Source organism: Pan paniscus, chromosome 7, assembly GCF_029289425.2.
Source record: "Pan paniscus chromosome 7, NHGRI_mPanPan1-v2.0_pri, whole genome shotgun sequence".
Lineage (NCBI taxonomy): Eukaryota > Metazoa > Chordata > Mammalia > Primates > Hominidae > Pan > Pan paniscus.
This window is the reverse complement of record NC_073256.2, coordinates 151,880,616-151,901,511: the sequence shown is the minus strand read 5'-3', so window position 1 is coordinate 151,901,511 and position 20,896 is coordinate 151,880,616. Positions and strand designations below refer to the sequence as shown.

The 20,896-nt window shown below is 46.6% G+C and overlaps 1 protein-coding gene across 4 annotated transcripts in view; it reads left to right on the top strand.

The window, feature by feature from the left end:
* Positions 1-20,896, top strand: part of ZFAT (zinc finger and AT-hook domain containing) — a 321,691-nt gene that overhangs the window by 286,597 nt on the left and 14,198 nt on the right. For all 4 annotated transcript variants that reach the window (XM_063606918.1, XM_055116972.3, XM_024929945.4 and 1 more), the window contains 2 exons: positions 2,368-2,494; positions 5,223-5,353. In XM_063606918.1, coding sequence (XP_063462988.1) covers positions 2,368-2,494; positions 5,223-5,353 — 258 coding nt within the window. The remainder of the gene's footprint in view (positions 1-2,367; positions 2,495-5,222; positions 5,354-20,896) is intronic.

Here is a 20,896-nt window from a genome sequence, read left to right as displayed (position 1 = left end):
GGGTGGAGGGCTAGGGGAGGGATAGCATTAGGAGAAATACCTAATGTAGATGACGAGTTGATGGGTGCAGCAAACCACCATGGCACGTGTATACTTATGTAACAAACCTGCATGTTCTGCACATGTACCCCAGAACTTAGAGTATAATTAAAAAAGGAAAGACTTGCCATGATTGATAATTGCTGAAATTGGTTAATGGACACGTGGAGGTTTATTAGACCTGTCTCTCTGCTCTTGTATATTGAAAATTTTTTATAAACATTCTTTTAAAAAGTAAGAGTTTTGGAGTCTGACAGACTTAACTTTGAATCCTCTGTCACCTATAAACTGCTTGCCCTTGAGCCATTTTTTAACCCTCATGGCTCAGTGTTCTCCTCTGTACAGTAGGCTGATAATCCCTGAGAGCTCAGAAGCACTGAGAGAAACCATGTGTAAAATGCTGAGGCCTGAATGAGCCCCTGGAGGCCCTCAAAAATGGCAGCTGCTATGATTATTGCGGATGTTGATGATGATCACTTTTACATCTTCATCTATGCAAAAGCAATTAGTCACCTAGTGTTTCAAGTATTAGTACATACTGGAAGAATTTACTCTTCATTAACAAAATAGACACTCGAGTGTCAATTACCGATGTAAAACTCAATCCATCTTGTCAGTCGGTGCTTTTATAAAAACATGCAATAAAGCCTCGCTTCCAGCTAATGCTAGCACTTTTTGCAGAGCCGTGAACCCAACAGAAATAGTTGACATAAGGCTGGGTAGTTGACTCCATACTCATCTCCATGAGATGGTGAACAGCCAGGAAGCTGCCATGAAGTGGTCACCAGTGGAGTAACAAGCCACCTCTTCCAGCAATGTGTGTGTCACCTGGCTCCCAGGAATGCCTTGCAACGAGCACCAGCCTTCCTGACAGCAACTATGACATGCTTTCCCCAGAATGAGGAGGAACCTTTCAGGTTGCGTCCTGTCCTTTCACGGGCTCAGACATTGCCTGGATCTACTGTCGGCTAATCTGTTGCCTCATGGTACTGAGAACAAAATGTTCTTCTTTTTGTTCATTTATGCATTCATTGAATATTTTTTGGGTGACTATATGTCAGGATGGAAACACCTAAATGGACTTGGCCAGTTGGCTGTGAAGGAATATTATATGCTATTCTGAACCTCTGTGTCATTTACTGATATGTGCTTATAGAGCATAACTTGGCACCTGTCGATTTTGTCTGAAGTCCTTCTTTTTGTTCTTCTTGATTGGTGACATTCATGCATCCAGCCTTACAGTTTTGCTTGCACTCTCTGTCCCTTCCAGAAAGAGATAATTATTAACATCTAGTTCTGTAAAAATTCTGTTCCACCTCTTCTCTCTTTGAGGCACGAGGTACCTGTGAATGCCACTTTAACTCCTCCTACCCTCACAAGTCCTGATTTTGTGCAAATATATTTCTTGTAGTCAGTTTTATTTCTTACACTTTCGTGTTCGAATAAGAATGGCACAGCTGAGCGTGGTGGCTCACACCTGTAATCCCAACACTTTGGGAGGCTCAGGAGATCAAGACCATCCTGGCCAACATGGTGAAACTAAAAATACTAAAAATACAAAAATTAGCTAGGTGTGGTGGTGCGTGCCTGTAATCCCAGGTACTCGGGAGGCTGAGGCAGGAGAATCGCTTGAACCTGGCGGGCAGAGATTGCAGTGAGCTGAGATCGCGCCACCGCGCTCCAGCCTGGGTGACAGAGCGAGACTCTGTCTCAAAAAAAAAAAAAAAAAGCACAAATAGCTAAGATTTTCTGAACTCTTACTCTGCTGGGACCTGGGACCTGTGCTCTCCACGTGCTGTGTAATCACAGGTCCTCTCCCTTCCACCATCAGCTGCCCTGTGGCTGCGCCCCTTCCTCTGTGTAATCACCCACCCTACCCCTTCCACCATCAGCTGCCCCGTGGTTGTGCCCCTTCCTCTGTTGGCCACATGGCACCCAGTCCCCAGGGTAAGGCACAGATTAGAAGTGATGTTGGTAGCAGTGGGAGGAAACAGAGGAGCCGTTAGAATCTGAGTGTATGCAAGAATATCTGAGCTGGTCAAATCTCTAATTGTGAACAGCATACATACTCTGTTTCCCACGACAAAAATGTACAGCAGGGGCTTTTTACCAAAGCTAGTTTTTAAAGGTCTTGATCCTCACAGAGAAGTTTTCTCTTTGGGAAGTGTGTTTATGGGAGCAACTGGTTTCTCAGGGGTGCCAGGTAAACGAGATGTTGCAACGTATTGCTTTCTTGTGTGCGTTTGTTCTATCTTAGTATGTTATCTTGGAACTTCGGGCAACAGTCAATCTTTTAGGAGATGACTTAGGTATTATGTTTTTATTTAGACAGCAACAGAAGCTCCTGAGGAGCCCTCCACCCAGTATCTCCACATCACAGAGGCCGAAGAAGACGTTCAAGGGACACAGGCAGCGGTGGCCGCACTCCAGGACCTGAGATACACCTCTGAGAGTGGTGAGGACGCCTGCTCTTCCTTTGCCATCTCAGAACTGTCTTTCCTAGACATGCTGAATGAATGCGTTTGCAGATGAATGATGTCCATCAGGTGATCTACTTCCGAATCCCTGACCCAGCGTTCAGACTGCAGAAGCAGCCCCCTTGCCAGCCCCCAGAGATCTCTGCCTCCAGAAATGCTCTAGAACAGAGCCAAAGCTGAGGGGAAGCCTTCGAACAGGGCCACAAGAGTCCCTCACATCTCTTACCACATTTAATTCTCTGAACCGCCTTGTGAGGAGAGGAGATCTGACTATTCTCACTTCACAGATGCAGAAGGTTGCTTTTCATTGTTAATGGTTGGCTAATGGTTAATGGTTGTTAGTGGTTGACTGAGGGTCACCCACTTTAGGGTGTTGGAGCTCATCCTGGAATCTGGGTCTCCTAACTTCTTGTCACGGCATCATCCCATTCCATGCTTCCTCAGGGACATCTCCTCCAGGGCCTACAGGGGCCAGGCAGGCAGTGGCAGGAGGTGGTGTGGGCTCAGTGGGTGGTAGAGAGTGGCAGAGACTCTGGCGTGCAGGGGGTCACTTTGCAGACCTGAAAGACCAGGATCGCTCATTCTCTAAGTCCTTCCCAAAAGGCCCAGTCAGGATTTTTACATCAAATGTCATGATTTTCAAATGTTAAATCAGTTCTAAAAAAAACAAGCCCACTGTACCAGCCTAGTGGCAGTTGGGGCATTATGCTTAGAAGACAGTTTTTCTTGACGCTCTTTTTAAAAGCTGAACAGAACACAAGTTAATGCTTCATACCACAGCCCTGTACATATCTGGAGGGCAGAGGTCAAGCAGGTTGGGTTAAAAGGGAAGCATTAGGTGAAATGAAACAGCGATAGGAAATAGGAGTTAGAAAGACACCATTTTTACCCAGTTCCTAAAACCCCAAACTCCAGATTGTAAGAAAACTGCACAGAAAACTCCTGTGGGCCAGTTGGTTTAGGGAAGATTAATTGACAGGGCTGTGTTCACTGCCTGCTGAGCTGCAGGGAATTCGGGAGGCAGTGCCTCCACTTCTGCAGACGAGAGAGTCGAGGCCCAGCTGTTAAATGTGGCTCTCAGCACTGAGGTTCTGTCAGAACTTGAGTTTCCTTCCATGATGTCCAGTGACATCAGTGATTGCTCATGGCCTACAAGATGCAGCCTGTCTGTCTTCATCCCCTATGAGCACACACACACCCCCCACACACACTCTCACTCTCAGACTCACTCACTCTCTCACTCCTTCTAAGGCCCTCCGATGTCTCTTCCTAGCTCTTAACTTTGCAGCTGAAAAGGCCAGGCTCAGCTTCTCTGGCTCCTGCCTGGCCTTGTCACTGTCTCTTGCCACCCCATTCCTGGGCTGTGCTTCCCTCTGCCAGATCTGCAGCTCTCAGAAGGGACACACGCTCCAGTGCTCCCTGGGGTATGGCCTGATTTCTTCTCCCTCACAGCCTTTTTCTGCCAAACTCATCCTCATCTTCAGTACTCAAGACTGCAGGTCACCTCCTGAGAACCCCGTCCCTTTTCTGCACTGTTTCCTAATTGCAGTCCTGACATGGGACCTGCCAGGTGCTGTAAGGATTTGCTTACAGTCTGGCTTAGGAGGTTGTGAGCCCTGGGAGGAGTCGGGGGGTGAGGGGGAAGGGGTACGGCTTTGTCTTTATTCTTATAAGGAGCAACAATGCTAGGGCTTGATAAATGGTCATTGAGGGAGTCCATGGATGCGGAATTAGAACCTCGCCTCAGTAAGTTGCACAGGTAAATGTTTTCGTCCTTGCATGTTCAGAGTGGTTGGCTGCAAGGTACATTTGCACCATTTCACTTAAGGGGCATGTGTTTGGGGGGTGCCAGGCGATGCATTGTGAATATAAGCCCGCCACTGCCTCAGCCACTGGCTTGTCCTACCTTCTGCATGAGACACGTTGAGTTCCCCTTCTCTGATCTCTTATTGATTGACTCACATTGGAACACGGCCCACAAAAAGCTGCCCATGAGGATGAAAATGTTGGCAGAGACTGCATAATATTATGCTAAGGTGGAGATCAAGCAGTCATTTCTCTTTTAGTAAATTAATGATCAGGGTCAGGGTGTGCTCAGGACGGTTGCAGATGGCCTGGCAGATGGTGGGAGCAGGCGGGGATACTAAATAGCTGCCTGATGATGCAGAATCCCGTCTTTAGAGACGGTTAAAATAGAACCCCCAGCTTCAATTGGTTTGGAGTTCCAAAGCCTACTGGTTGAATAACTGATACATCTTTGGATGTTTTGCCCATAACTTGTGGAATTTCTTGGCACACACTTTCATTGAGTCTGCGGCTGAACGGGCTGGCTGGCACTCCCAGGAGTTCAGCTTCGAGGGCAGCCACGTGTCCGCATGTTAGGACTCAGAGCACGTGGGTTCAAGTTCTGGCTTTGTGGTGTAACTGACTCAGTGGCCCAAATGAGGCTTCTACAAAATGCAAATAACGTCTCAATGTCCCATCCTCACAGGGTTGCTTGGGGTTTTGAGATGTTCTTATAGAAAATGCTTTGTAAGCTATAAAGCACTATACAGATTATTTCTGTTGTCAAAATGAGCAATTACGGAGAGCCTATGCATCCTCTGGAGAAGGCGTCACCCGAGAGAACAGACAGGCTGGTTTTGCATTCCATGTCCTTCAGCACCAGTGGCCTGAATGGTGTCCTCTTTGCTTCTTCCTCTTAAGGCGACCGACTGGACCCCACGGCCGTGAACATCCTGCAGCAGATCATTGAGCTGGGCGCCGAGACCCATGATGCCACTGCCCTTGCCTCGGTGGTTGCCATGGCACCAGGGACGGTGACTGTGGTTAAGCAGGTAGGGACCCTCCTTCTGTAAGTATTCATCTCTGTGTGTCTCACAGTCAGATTCTCTCCTTCTCCCTGTGTTTCTAAGTCTTTAACTTACCTGAGGTAGAACTTGGAATGAAATTGGTCTAGTCTTATACCTTTTCTTATTCTACCTCTGATCTCATGGGAGTGCTTCTTCAATAGCTCTATATGTGGGAGGTGTTTGGGGGAGAGATATAGTATATTAAAAAAAAAAAATTCTGGAAACTCTCCATTCATTTTCTTTCAAAGAGTCCCAGAGTGAAAATGAGCGTGATGTGGACCATTGAGACACATCTCTGATGAAAACAGCTCTCAGTGCCTAAGGCCCCATCAGTAAATTGAGCTAGTAGGATGCATGGGGGTAGCCGGAGAAGCCAGGAGGATTTCCCAGTGGACTGGCCTTCCTAAATAGTAACCACCCGATCAGATCAACACAGGATACTGCTCTGGTAGGAAGAGAAGATCAGTTTTGGAATAAAGGTTACTCCACTTAATTAATCCTTTATCTGCTTGGCTCATTTCCTTTTCTGCCCTCAGTGGAGACTTCACCATCTGTTAAAATGCAATGTGTTTGATAATTAGGTCATCCTTTTTATCTGTTTATACCTATGTCTCTATCTGCTACCTCCTGTTTCATTTTACAAAAGATTTTAGCTGGCTTACACAAATACTTTAAAAACAGAAAACCAAAATAGTAAATGCATCAAAACCAGGGAAATATATAATCTGAAATCAAAGTTCAAGTTCACAGAGAAAGTAGAAATGCAAACCATGGAGTTTCTGACATTTAGCCACTCCTGTATTGATTCATTTGGTATTTATTGAGTGCTTACTGTTGTCAGGCAGAGTTCCAGTTGCTGGGATCTAGGAGAGAACCAGTGTCTGCCATCATGGTGGTTATTTTCCAGTGGGGAAAAGGATAAAGCTCGAATAAACCAGTACGACATAAAGGATGTCAGATGGTGAACAAGTGCCAGGAGAAAAGTAAAGCAAGGGAAGTGGGAGAGGAGCGGGGTCCAGGAGTGTGGGTTGGGGTGATTTTGTAAAGGGTTGTTGGGGAAGATCTCTGACATCTGAGGAGAGACCTGGAAGAGGTGTGTATTACTAGAGTTGTCTGAAATTGACTAAATTTGTTACTGAATTGTATAACAGAAAACAAAAAGGAGACGTTAAACAGTTAACTCAGGAAGGGGGTTAGCTTTTCTTGGCACTAACAAATAAGATATTTCTTAATGAGGCACTCACATAGGGACGCCTGAGTGATGTGTGCCTGGTGACCTCATGAGCCAGGAGGGGACATCCCAGCACTGTCTCCACAACTGTCCCCTGAATGTGCCCAGGGCACAATGCAAAGCATGAAATTCAGGCCAAGTAGTTCTCTGGGGGAATTAGTAAGTACATTCAGGTTCACCTCTTGGGTTTCTTGACCTACAGACAAGACTTAGCATATCTAGATGAATGTTTGGATCACAGGTCCTAAAATCCCTCCTCCACAGTGTAATTTCTCTCAGGAGTCGAGCTGGAGAGTAGGCAGGGGGATGCTTCAGTCTGTAGCAACCTGGTATCTGCGTTGGCTGAGAAAAGATTCATACACTTCCAGGCTAAGTACCTTTTTAGCTTTTCTTGGTGTTTACTAGATTGCAGTCTTCAGATTGTCTTATAAATATCTTCTGAAACTCCTCATTTGCATCTTGACATGTGGAGTCCCCAGCTGGACCTGGAACTTTAGGAAGGGTCTCTCTGGGATGGTATCAGGAGGACTTTGAATGTTTCATACATGCGAAATCCTTTTGAGAGTGCAGGAAGGTGCTTCTGATTGTGACTTGTGTCTTGTTTCTGAGAACTAGATTGATTTGCTGCTGCTGGGAGACATGATTTATTGAGCCTCACAGGCAATGCAGTGATACACGAGGTCACAGGGTTTGGGTTATAGCTTAGATATGCTTCGAGGCATCAGACTGACAGCACAACAAGGGATGAGGCAGATAAGCATCCAGAACGACCAGTGTCGACAAGCTAAATGTGTTTGCGGGAGGAGAAAACAGTGCCGCCCTTCCGAGGATCTTCTTTCTTATTGCAAACACAGCAAAGAGTGGTGCTGTTGAACACAGTCGTGGGGAACTGCATTTGGAAATGTTCCCCAAGAAGGTGTATGTCCTGGCCATTATCTTGTCTGCCTGGCCCCGCACCTCGCTCACAGTGGCTGTTGATAAATGACAGAGAGGGGAGTGGGTGGACAGACTGATGGGCGGGTAGACGCTGAGCACCACTCCTATAGCAAAGGAAATGAAGTGTTTCAGGCTCTCCCAGGTGAAAGGATGCCCTCTGAATTCCATTGTCCTATAGTTTAAATTGAAATATAGCGGTCTTTATTAGAAAAATTGGTTTCAACCTTTTTCTTTTAATTAAACTCTGGTTTAGGATTTTTTCAGTCAAGAAATTATATCTGCTTAATAACTGTGCTGAAGCAATGAAATGTGAACTCTGTTGCACCAGTTGGAAAGAGGAAAGCTTTTCCTCCTGTGGGATGTACCTTGATCTCAGGGGCTTTCTCTTGCTCAAACCCAAGACATCACACACAGTAGTTGCTTAAAAAATGTTATGAAATAGAATTGACTATGTTGGAGGTTTTGATTCTTCAATTGTATCCTACAAATCAGTATTGCCGGAGAGAAAAAAGCAAGAATTCCTCATCATAAAGTATGTGATGTATATCGCAGAACAGTGTTTCAAATTACTATGGGATAGCATCTTTTGAGATCTTTTTAGATCTCTTTTATATACATCTTCCACAAGACCAAAAACAAAACAAATTCTACATTGTACATAAGTTGCTTCTGGATGGTTAAACATTTCAAAATTTATTTCTCATATAAACAAATAGATATATACTCTATTTATAATTTTTCATGACTTATTAATGTTAATTGAAAAGAATCTCATATATCAAAATTCATCAATAATCACTGAAAGGGATTAATCCCAAGTCTTCTGGGGTTTTCAGCTTCTGGGATGAAAGTAATGGCAGGCCTGGTGCGGGGCTGGCAGTGTTGGAGAGAAGAGAGCTGGGAAAAAACTGTTTGCTTCTTGGTCTTTAAAGAGACAAGGAAAAGATTTTGCCCATAATTGAGACCATTTAAATTCTTTGTTGGACACAGAAATCTGTCCTCAACGACTTCTTGTCACTTTCCCTCTTTTCTTGAGTGTTGGCATTAAAAATAGATCCATGGGGCATTAAAAATAGATCCATGGGGCCCGAGCATCTCCAAACGCTCAGAAAGAACCATGCTTGCGTGCCCCACTCCAGCCCGGCAGAAGGGCCCAGATGAGAACCAGAGTGCAACTAAATGTGTGTTTGTTAAACCTGACAGTTTTCATTAAATAAGGTGATTCCTTTTGTTAGTGTTGTTAAATCTTGCGTTAAGGTTTTATGAGAAGGAAATTTGAATTTGATAAATAGAACTGCCTAAGAAGGTAAATGGAAGACAGCTAGCCGCACAGGAAATGCTATCATGAGCATCTCTGAGTCAAAATTAGTTATTTAAAGGAAAAGAAAAACCAAAGAAAATAACAGCAGTGGTCATCACCAGTGGCTCATGGCTTAAATCACTCGTGGATGTTCTTATGGATTAAATTTTATTTTAGACTCAAAGTAACATTGTATGTATGGTTGACAGGCACTCATTTAGCAGGCATTTACTGAGCAACCACTGTGTGTTCAGTCTCTGGTTGTGTTAATTTCCTATTGCCACTGCCACAAATTACCACAAATTTATGGTTTAAAACAACACAAACTGATACCGTCTTACAATTCTGGAGGTCAGAAGTCTGCAGTGCTTCCTGTGCTAAACTCAAGGTGTCGAGAGAGCTACAGTGTTTCTGGGAAAGATTCCTTTCTTGCCTTTTTTGGCATCTAGAGGCCACCCGCACTCCTTGACCCGAGGCTCCCTTCCTCCATCCCCAGAGCCAGCAACGGCAGGCTAAGGTCTGACATCCACTCACTGTGACCTCTGTTTCCAGGGGCAAATTGCAATTGACAGCCTTCCTACTCCCTTTTTTAAGGGCCCTTCTGATGACATTGGATCCACCCAGATAATCCAGGACTGTCCACCTGGGATGGCTTCTCCTTCACCAGCTCCTTAATGTGATCACATTTACACATTCTTCTTTGCTGTGTAAGGCAACATATTCACAGGCCTCAAAGATAAGGACATGGACAGCTTTGGTTGAGGGGTGCGGGCATTACTGTGCCCACCACACTGGGCTGCAGAATTAAGATAGTTCCTGCTCTCAAGAGGCAAATAGTCTAACAAGGGAAATGACTTATTTTTTCATGCAACAAATACGCCTTGAGCTGCTTTTACCAGCCAGTCACTGTTCTCAGCACTTGGGATATTTCAGTGAACATATCAGATGAATGATATGGTCGAGAAGCTTACGTTTTAATTGGGGTAGATAGCCAATCCATATACATGTAATAAGTAAATTATAATAGTACGTTAGAGGCAAAAAGTACACTGGAAAAAAGAGCAATCAGAACTGGTCAAGAGGTATGGAAAATGCAGCCTTAAACAGGCAGTTCCAATCGAGAGTGATGAATGCTTCAGGGAGGTGGCCCAGGGACCCAGGAGTGCTGTGGGGAGCACCAGGGGCCCGTGAACCTGGGTCTGGGGTGGGGGCAGGTGCTGAGCAGGGAGGCCTTGTGAGTGTAGGGTGGGAGCAGGGCTCCAGGCAGGAGTGGGTACAGGAGCTGGTGGCTGGCGCCAGCTGAGTGACTGGAGGCAGAGGTAGGGGTGGTGGAAGAGGCCCTGCATAGAGTAATGACTTGCCTGGTTGTAACATGGGCCAAGGATTCCAAGTCTCGGAAGTATCTCAGCCTGGTCTCTCCCTTCCGCCCTTCTGCCCACTTGGAGTCCAAACAGTTTGTGGCCTTATGGCATGTCCTAGGGCATAATGTCCTTTGGCCATGGGCTTCCTGACCTATGATACCCTCTTGAAGTCATGTTGGCATTTTTAACAAATGACAATTTCTTGGTTCTTGCAAATAGTGAACCTGCACTGAGCATTCCTGCCCTTTGATATTTAGCAGAACAATCAGTGCCTGTCTAAGACTGTCACTGACATTTGTCTTGGCCTCTGGTTCCTGGGTTCACCAAGCCAGCTACTGCACCGTGCCCTTTCTTCTTTCCCTCGGGGTGTTTTAAGTAATAAGTACACCTTATGATGACACAGCATCTTCTTTTTAAGAAGGTCAGGATGATTGAACAGTTTGCCTTTATGATAATCTTCGGTCTTTCTGAGTTTTGTGTTAATTTTGTATTGTTTTTACTGCTGAGGGTTTGCCCTAAACAGCAGACTGGGGGTGCTGGGGCATTGTGGGGTGTCAGCCTCTGAGGTGGGGGAGGGAGTTGGGCTCCCAGTGAAGTGGTGTGGGTCATTCGTTCATTGTACAAGTTACTTTTCAGTCCATGTGCACATACAAATGGCCAGGACACTCCCCTGTGTACAAGAGCTTACCTGATGCAGTCTTGTCCAAGTGAGGCTGTCCAGCAGCATGCACTTTACCAAGCCTGCTTCTCTGTGACTCGGCCACCATTCCTGCTTTACGGAGACCTGATAAGAAATACGTTGTGTTTGTCAGAGTTTCTTAGAGAAACAGAACTCATAGGGGTGTGTGTGTGTGTGTGTGTGTGTGTGTGCGTGTGTTCAAAAGAAGGAATTGGCTGATGTGACTGTGGAGGTTGACAAATCCCAATGTCTGCTGTCAGCAAGCTGGGGTCCCAGGAGAGCCAATGGTGTGACTCCAATTTGAAGGCTGGCAGGCTTGGGACACAGGAAGGGCCAGTGTTTCAGCTTGAGATCAAAGGCAGGAAAAACCAGTGTCCTGGCTTGAAGGCTGTTGGGAGGAAGAATTCCCTCCTTTTCAAAAGGGGAGGGTCAACTTTTTAATTCTATTTAGGCCATCAGCTGATTGGATGGGCCCCACCCGCACTAGGGAGGGCCATTTGCTTTATTCAGTCTGCCAGTTTAAATGTTAATCTCATCCAAAAACACCATCACAGCCATACCTAGAATAATGTATGACCAAATATCTGGGCACCCATGGCCCAGTCAAGTTGACATATAAAATGAACTATTACACATGTACAAATATGTTTCAGGGTATGAGTGTCTCTTTTGTCAGTGAAAAACTGTTATTTGCTTCAAGGGTGAAATTCTCAGTTTCACAGAGACAATTTTGATGGACATATTTCATGGTGATTTAGTAGCTTCCAGAAAACACATCCATTGGCAGATCCGTATTTCTATCACAGCTGAGATTTTGGTTCAAGATTCAGGAATCAGCTCCATCCTGTGTATCCTTGAGAGAGGACTGTGCCAGCGTGGCACACTGACCCCCAGGAGTCCTCCATGGAGCACCAGCACTCCACTCAATCCTCCTGGCCATGAGCAAGCAAACCATTGTTGCCACTGCCCCCATGGGAGTAGATGTCTAGTAGGAACTAGTGTTAGCAGCACTCTACGTGGCAGACCTTTGTCTCTGTCCACATCAGGCATTTCCCCTGCAGCCCAGGAGTTGGCTGCCCTGGCTTATGAGCCTGGGGTGGGGATGGGGTGTCACACGCACTGCCTGCCAGTTTTAGTGCCTCCTGGGGTTGCCCCTCTCTTTTGTTGGTTGTTTTCCTGCAATGTGCTAGATGCTTCCACACTGTGTGCTGGGGCCTCAGTGGGAAGGAGCAATTTGGACTGCCTCAGACCCATGGGCACCCGCCTCTTCCCCATGCAGGCCCTTAGCCGGGCACAGCACAGAATTATTCTGCCTTAATCTTGTTCAAAATCCCAAGTGCTCCTCTGACATGCTTTAACCACTGATCAAAACGAAACAAACAGAAAACCAAGCAGGAACTCCAGCTTTGCCCAAATCACCCCACCTTCTTCTCCCAGCTGCTTCTACACAACCTTTGCCACCTTCAGCCTTCAAGTGGGTCCCCGTGATGGTTGGCAGTGTTGGGAGAAGAGCAAGCAGAGCCCCCACCCTGGGCTCAGCATACAGCGTGAAGCCTGAGAGGGAGCTTAAGTAGCAGTTCTTGCTGGAAGACATATGTTGGTTGCCAGCCAGGGTTGGAATTGCTGTTTGTTATTTGCAGTACATTGTTTTTTGCAAGAAAAGGCACTCTACTTCAGTGGAGACCACATACACCAGTTGCCTGTTTGCAAGGAAGTGCATGTCCAATCTGTCATGTTTTAATTTAAGGCACTGAGTAATGTGGTCCCCTGACCCCTTTCTCACTGCCCATCTGGACAAGGGCTCCTGGTGGGGAGAAGCCGCTCTACAGAAGAGACTTCTCAAGTGTAGCCTCTGGCTTGAGAGAAGCCTGGTGCCCTGTGGGCCACCTGAAGGGATGCTCAAACTGGCCTCCTCCCATCGGGGGGCAGATGTTGAACATTTTATAAGACTTGTGGTGAAATAATGAGGAGGGGGATCTAGAAAGTGACTCTATGAGGCTTCAAAATCTATTTTTATTTTTACTTTTAAAAACAAGCGCTCTATTCTACAACTGTGATTGTAGCTACACAGCAAAAGATCTGAAAGAAGAACCACATTGGTGCAAGATACTCTTCTAACTCTTTACAGATTGTGGTGTAAGAGAGCCTGGCCATCTGAATTGTCTTAAAGTGGGACCGAGATGAGATCTCTTCTCTAATCCTAGCCACAAAAAGGATTGAGCGAAGTCCATCCCATTTTTCTGTTATCCCTCTAAGCTCAAATAACTGGTGAGTTAATGGAATTTTCCTTTTCTTGTTCCCACAGAGGCACTTTTTTGACTTCTACTATAAACAAGTCTCTCCCTAACTTCAACACAATTCTCACAGTGCAGATAAAAGGAGAGTCACTGGCTGGCTTTTCTCTTACGTTTCTTTCCACTCACCTTTCCCCTTCAAAGCCTCCTTTGACCTCATTTCATCTTGCCTGTGCATGTGTGGTACATTACAATAGCAGACCTGTATTCTCTCACACCGTAATGGAACCCTAGCATCTTCAGTTGTATCATTTACTCCACTTTCCTGTAACAGTTTTTTTCTGTCATTATTGTAGCTCATCTAAGGAATCAAATCCTTCCAAGAAGATTAAGAGTATGTATAAGTGTAAAAGAATTGATGGTAACAGCAGTTTCCATCTGCCATAACTGCTTGTATTTTCTGTTACTCTTCATTGTATTTGGATGTCACACCCACTCCATCCTTGCAGGCTCTGTAGTGTAATGAGTCATGATGGATTCAAAGGCCTGTGGAAGACCCAGGCAAGAGAATTGCATGTGTCCTCTATAGGCAGGCAAATTGGTTGCGTATCTCCAGGACCGAGAGCATATGCACCCAGTGTGCTTCTTAGGCCTCAGATGATCTAATACTAGATTCTTAGGCATATGCTCAGGATTTCTAATAGATATCTATAATCCAGGTTTCACTTTTACCTTTTAATGCCAAGTCCTTTTGATCTTTGTAAAATACTGAAGTCTCACTGATGACTTTGTTTTTTTCCCTATATCCTAGCCCTTACTGTAATGACAACCACTTTTCAGCTGCACGCTTTTGTTGGTTGGTGAGGTTAGGCTCCTGCCTAATGAACTCTGCAGTGCAATTTATTTGATCCCGGGCCTCTGCCAACTTTAATTGTATGAAACTCCTAATTATACATGCAGGTAGCCTCTTAAAAGTGTTCTCATACTTGACATTCCTTATAGAATGTTCTTTCTGTTGTTGCGGAATGGTGACCTTTAGCATGTAGATTCAGAAACAAAAAGTTCATTCAGAATCTTGGCAATAGGTTACTCTCCCTTGTCACTTAATGCCAACTCTTGTCCTTTGTAGGCCTTTCTTAGTTCTCCTGTGGTTGTTTGAACCTTTTCTTTTTCTTTGTCTTAACTAAAACTTCTTTCAGAGACTTCTGCTTCTGGTATGACTTTGGATGGCTGCTACTCCACATTGCATCCTTTCCCAAAGCTCTTTTGTTACTTGCTGAGCTCTCTTACACCATAGTAGTTACGGAAAATTCCATTTCTTTGTGAAATTTTTAAAGTAAAAATAGGCCCCATGATATATCTGTGGCCATATGAGAAATGGTCTGAAAACATAGAGAACAAAGGTTATTCTCTGTTTCATTATGATGCCTTTTTCCCATACAAGCCATCCTTAGCTAACCTGAGGATGCTCATCTATCCAACTTCACTTTTCTTCCTTTTCCTAAGTCCCCATCTTTCTATTATTATGCCCCAAGAAGCTACAGCCTTGGTTGGTGCTATTTGCAGAATCCCACTTTATTTGAGTTTTAATACTGCTGAGTTTATTATTGTTTGCTTGGTGCCTGTTTCCTGACCCATGTTCTTAGCCAAGGCAGGTCGGTTTTAATTGACATCTCCCCTCCAGGCAGCTTCACCCTGGGAAGTTGTCCTTGCTGGCTGAGATCACTTGGTCTATTTCAAGTTTGGGGTCAAGGCCAGGCTGTAACAGCCCTGACGGGAGTGAGGCAGAGCTGTCCTGCATATGGAGGAGAGCGCTGCGGGCCCTCTGTAGACTTGTCCTGCCTCAGGCTGGCCCTTGTTTTTCATTCCCACCAAAACAGTAGTCTCCATCCTGGCTGGAGGAATTCCCGGAAACAAGAACTATTAGTGTCCCCCTCCTTCCTACTCCTCCTATCCATCTGGTGTCCCCAGCTGGTGGAGGGCCTCTTGCCTCCTTGCCTCTCCCACCGGACGTCTGCCCTGTCAGCACATGTGGTGGCCTCCTGCTTCACAAGGGGCCTCAAATAGTCCCTCTGGCTCCTGGCCTTACCGCCTTCAGTTAAGCCCTTGCTACTCAAAATGTAGTCCCCTGGCCAGCAGTGTCAGCATCAGGGGGCTTGTGAGAAATGCAGAGTCGCTGGCTTCACCGCACCCCTCCCAAATCAGGCTGTGTGTGTAACCAGCAACGGGGGCATCCCAGCTCCACCCCAACCCTACAAAATCAGGCTCTGTGTGTAACCAGCAGCGGGGGCATCCCGGCTCCACCCCAACCCTACCAAATCAGGCTCTGTGTGTAACCAGCAACGGGGGCATCACGGCTCCACCCCAACCCTACCAAATCAGGCCCTGTGTGTAACCAGCAGCGGGGGCATCCTGCACATTAGAATTTTAGAAGCCTGTTCTCAGCTGTCAGTCCCCCTCCCCTGGCTCACAGAGGATGCTGTTCTCTTTCCATCCTGCTGCTCTGAGATGCAGTTTTCACATAGAAGCCAGGGCGATCTTTTAGAAGTATCATTACATCACAGCAACCCTTACTTTAAAATCCTCCAATAACTCAGAACGTCTCCAGTAAACTTAGAATAGAAGCTCTCCATGGCCCACCAGGCCTGACAGCAAGGTGCCCGCCTCTCTCCCTCCACTTTCCTTCTTGCTTCATGGTGGGATGTTTCAAGAAGACCTACCCCACCCGTGCTGACTGTGGAAGGCGCAAGATCCTGGAGCAGCTGCCTCTGCATAAAAGCAAACACTCCAAGAAGGAGCACGACCTATGGGGGCGGGGGTCCCTGCATGTCAGGATAACCCCTACCCGTTAGGACACATCAGGTTAGACCCGGTGGTCAGCTTCAGCTGTTGGATTGTCAAGTCCTTCCTGCCCTGAGGGGGCAATTAGGAAGGGAATATTTTCAGAGGGGCAGAAGCTCTCCTCCCTCTCCAGGCAGTGGTGAAGATGGGGCCACGGGGAGGAGTACCCTCCCTCACCCCGTCACAGTTCTTAGGAACTGTGTCACAAACCATATCTAGTGTGGTTGGTTATACACATGGCTTTTCCCCCCAGCAAACTGGAAGCTCCATGAGAGCAGGTGACAATTTGGTCTCACCCATCTCTGGGATCTCTAGCACTTGGCTCAGGGCCTGGTACATTTTAGAGGCTTCATACGCATTCAAAACCGTGAATTCCAGATCAGATGTTGGGAAGCTGAGCTAGTGGGGCCCAGTTGCCCTGGGTGTGACTTGTGCTGAGCAGCCTCATGCTCTCCAGGCTGGCAGTGCATACCCTACCACAGGAGCTGCAGGCCTCTGGGACAGAGCTCCCCTGTCCCGGATGGACAGCACAACGGGGTATCTCTGGAGAAGCCCGTTTCATGGGAGTCACCCCAGCTCATGTCACAGTGGATGGAGGAGTCCTTGGCACAGCCAGTGGTATAGCAAGGGGCTAAAAGACAGCCAGACTGTTTGGGTTGGATCTGTCACATAATAGTGTGTGACCTTGGACAAAACACTTCTCTTCTTTGAACTTGTGTTTCCCCATCTGTATAATGGGAAGATCATGGAACTTACTCCAAGGGGCTGTTGTATGCATTATACCTAATTATGCAAAATGAAGCCACTGGCCCTGTGCCTGGCACGTGGCTGAGTCAATAAATCTTAGCTCCTGTGATCATGGAAACAGCATAGCTCCTTTCCTCTTACTGTGCATGTAGAATTCAGCCACAGCTGTTTCTGCTTCTGGTCGCTTCCATTTAGCAGGTGAGTGCTGATGCTGGTGTTGTCTAGGCTCTATGCTTGGCATCAGGAGTCCAGGGTGGATAAGACACCACCTTTTTTTTTTTCTTTGAGACAGGGTCTCACTCTGTCACCAAGGCTGGAGTACAGTGGCGTGATTATGGCTCACTGCAGCCTCAACCTCCCCTACTCAAGCGATCCTCCCACTCCAGCCTCCAGAGTAGCTGGGACCAAAGGTGTGAACCACTGTGCCTGGCTAATTTTTGTATCTTTTCTAGAGACAGGATTTTGCCATGTTGCACAGGCTGGTCTCGAGCTACTGGGCTCAAGTGATCTGCCCACCTTGGCCTCCTGAAGTGTTGGGATTACAGGCGTGAGCCACCACACTGTGCCAGGTACCACCTCTCATGGCAGAGCTTGTTGCTTGGTCCAGGGAGGTAAACACATAGTTACACAAATTAACATGATTGTGGCTCAAAATCATTTGACCCCTTACAAACTCCAGTTGTTGAGTCATTGTGAGTAATTCCCTTGGAGGAGGCCCTGGGGGAGGCATGATGAGGAACCCCCTTAATTCATATGATTGAAGTCTAATCCCCAAAATGGTGGTATTTGGAGATGGTTTCTCTGGGAGATGATTAGGTCTTGTGGGTGGAGCCCCATGAATGCAATGAGTGCCTTAATAAGAGAGGAGAGAGCTTGATCTCTCTCTTTCCACCATGTCAGAACACAATTACAGGTCAATAATCTGCCCTTGGAAGAGGGGCCTGCACTGTAACCTAACCATGCTGGCTCCCTGATCTCAGACTTCTAGCCGCCAGAACTATGGGAGATAGATTTCTGTCGTTTATAAGTCACTCAACCTGCGCTGCTTTGTGACAGCAGCCTGAGCTGAGACCAGGCTGCTTTGGAATTGCGGATGCTGAGGGACATTGCCCAGAGTCAGGGGAGCTGGGCAGGTGGTGGTTCTGTGTGAGAGAGACTTAAGACCAGGCCAAAAGAGAGTCGAATTAAGTAGAATTAAGTAGATCTTCCTACTCTGAGAGAGAAGTACATGGGTCATGTGGATTTGAAGAGCAGGAGCTGGTGTCTTTCTGGGGTTTCAGCATAAGATCGGAGACTGTCATGTCAACACCAGTAGGGTGAATGTCAAAGCTTCACTGGTGCTCAAAACAACAAGAGATAGTTTCTTTTTCTGTTCTTAGATCTACTTGCTACTAATGAACTTACCTCGATAAGTTTGATGAGTGATTTAAATGGTTTATGTTTTGTTATGATAAACATATTTGAAACAAAAAATAAAAACACTTTATTCCTGGGAGTTTGGTTTTTCTACCTTGGGCAAGGGCTGTTGCTCTGTGGTCATCCAGGGAGGAATACGACCTGGGTCCTGCCAGCTCCGTTTTCCTTCTCTGCTCGGTTACCAGCAAGGCCCTGGTGGGGTTCCGTGGAGGCTTCAGGTCACTCATGTTCAAGTACTGGGAAAGAAACTGCTAGTGGAAGCAGATTGCTTAATTAGGGGAAGAAGAGTGTGCGTCAGCTGAGGAAAGGAGCCAGGCGCTTCCCCAGCAGGCACCGAGACAGTGTCCTCGAGGTGGCCCACTAAAGGGCAGCGGATCGATCCTGTCCCCACAGCTTTATCGAGCACCTGCCCTTCAGGCTGACAAAGCCACCAGCAAAGAGAAAGGCCGGGGCCTGCAAGGGTGGTCACGGGGGTGATTTTGTGAAAGTCAGGCAGGTGGAAATGTACAAAGGAAACTACTCCTAAAGTACAGTGGAGGGGACTTGGGTGAGAAAAAGCTGAAAGGTTTGCCCAACCCCAACAGCCGCACAGCTGTGCAGGGATCACCAGGCAGGGGTGTGGAGGGAGGAGAATGTGTAGGGAAGAGAGTGCTCCCTGTGTGAGGACCGGGCAATGCTGTAGAGCTGCCACGCCAGGCCTGGCACTAAATCAAATAGAGATTCAGTGTGTGTGCACTTAAAGGGGAAGAAAGTCAAGTATTATGCACAATAAATGTGTCTAAATATCAAAAGATATTTGTGAGGAGGGGGAACTCTGCCTGCCTCCTTCCCTTTCATGGTGAATCTGCTCTGAACTGTTTTAGCACAGCTTTGAAATATCTCCTGGGGTCCACATTTGAATAATTCAATTCAGTGTTTATTGAGTGCCTACTATAAGCTGGGTGCCCTGTGGCCATGGCATGATGGTGCGGAGGGGATGTGTGAAGCACACGGGCAGCAGCTTAAGTGCATGGGAGCTTGGCTTAGCCGGGGAGGGAAGGGGGCAGCAGACCCTTCCTCCAAGGAGGGCCGGCATCCAGAAGCAGTCATGAGTGCCGTGCCTCACGCACCTGCCCTGTGCCAGGCACTGCCCCCTGCCCCGCCGTCTCTTCATTCCCATGCGCTCTCTCTACCATGTGGATCTCTCTAGTTTCCCACAATTTACGAGAGAAGGTTTCCTTTTCTAGTCAAATGATTATTCAGATCAAACTAAGCTATGCCTAGACTGCCAAGACATGCAAGAGGTACAAGATGTTCTAGTCATGGGCATCCTCTTTCTGTTGCCCAGTGAGTTGGTTTGGCCAGTATGGAAACCTTTTCATCCTCTTCTTACAGCACTGAGGCCAGGAAGCCTGCATTGCTCCTCTCAACCTGTTTCGAAGGCCCTTCTCTCTCAATGAAGAGAGCTGGCCCTTCCCGTTCCCCTCAGGCCCAGGGACCTGGTGGACAAGTCCGTGTTGCGGGTGGCAGCAGAGCTCTCCAGGGCCTGGGGCTTAGGAAACAGGGTTGCAGCTGTGTCGGCCGATAGTGGAGTCTCAGTGTTGCAGAGACCCAGGCAACACAGGAAATGGGTGGTGACTGCCATTAGCAGGTGGCCTTTACAGCTTAGGCTTTGCACTGTGCATGGGATTTATACTTTCGGGAAAGAAAATGTGTCTGCTGTCTACTTACAACCAAGACAAAAATAGGGTGGAGAGGCAGCATTATACTGTCTTCCTCCATGAAAGGTGTCTAGCCTGACAGTGGGATGAATCATGGCCTTCCTCACTTTCTGTGCATTCTTTCCTCCCTAAAAGGCTTTAAATCTCCGTTGATGTATGGAATGGCTTCTTCCTGCCTGTGAATATCTCCTGATATTTCCACAAGTTTCTTGCACATAATGCCCCCTCAGAACACCCTTCTTTTTGTCCTGTGCAGGTATATATTTCTGGAGTTAGGAATTTATGATGTTTTTTACAAACCACATTCATTTATGCATTTTCTTTCCTCTATAAATTCAGGATTGTGTTTGCTGTTTCCCTTTGTTTCTGACTTATACAACTCCACTCTTCACCTAGGGTTGTGAAAGCAAATGTCCTTACTTGTTAACCTTGTAAAATGGTCCTACCAGTCCCCCTTTTGAGAATGAAAAGGAAGCTATTGCGTGGTTATAATTTAAGCAGTGAGTGAAGCCCTAATCCCTGGAAAAAATAAGGCTTCTTCCCCAGAGCTTAAACACACACAGGGGAATATTCTACCTGCAAGAATCGACTGCAGGTAGATTCTTTTTTCATTCTTGTTGTTAGGTTGTATTTGGACTTTTGTCTGCAGTCCTCTAATTCTTACCATAACATGGAATCCGCGAATTTCTGAGTGGAAGGGACCATAGAAGATGTTGGCCATTTGGGAGGAAATAATGAATTGCACCCTTTCCTTTGATCTCGAGGTATGGAAGCATCTGAGAAACAAGACATGAGTGAATCAGATGGTAATGAGAACAACAGGAGAGGAAGAGGAATTGGAGACCAGTTGAGCCATCTAGTCACATGCAGGGCTGGGCAACAGCAGGGCAGCTCTTCCTAGGAGGGCAGTTGCTTGCCGTAGCACGTGGAGTCTCAACCCAACGGACCCAGGACTCCCCTTGAATAATGACTACCTTATAACGCTCCTTTTACTCACCTGAAATGAAATTCATAGATTCCTACACATGCATGACTGAAAAAAAAAACAAAAAACAAAAACAAAAACAAAAAAACTCTAGTGTC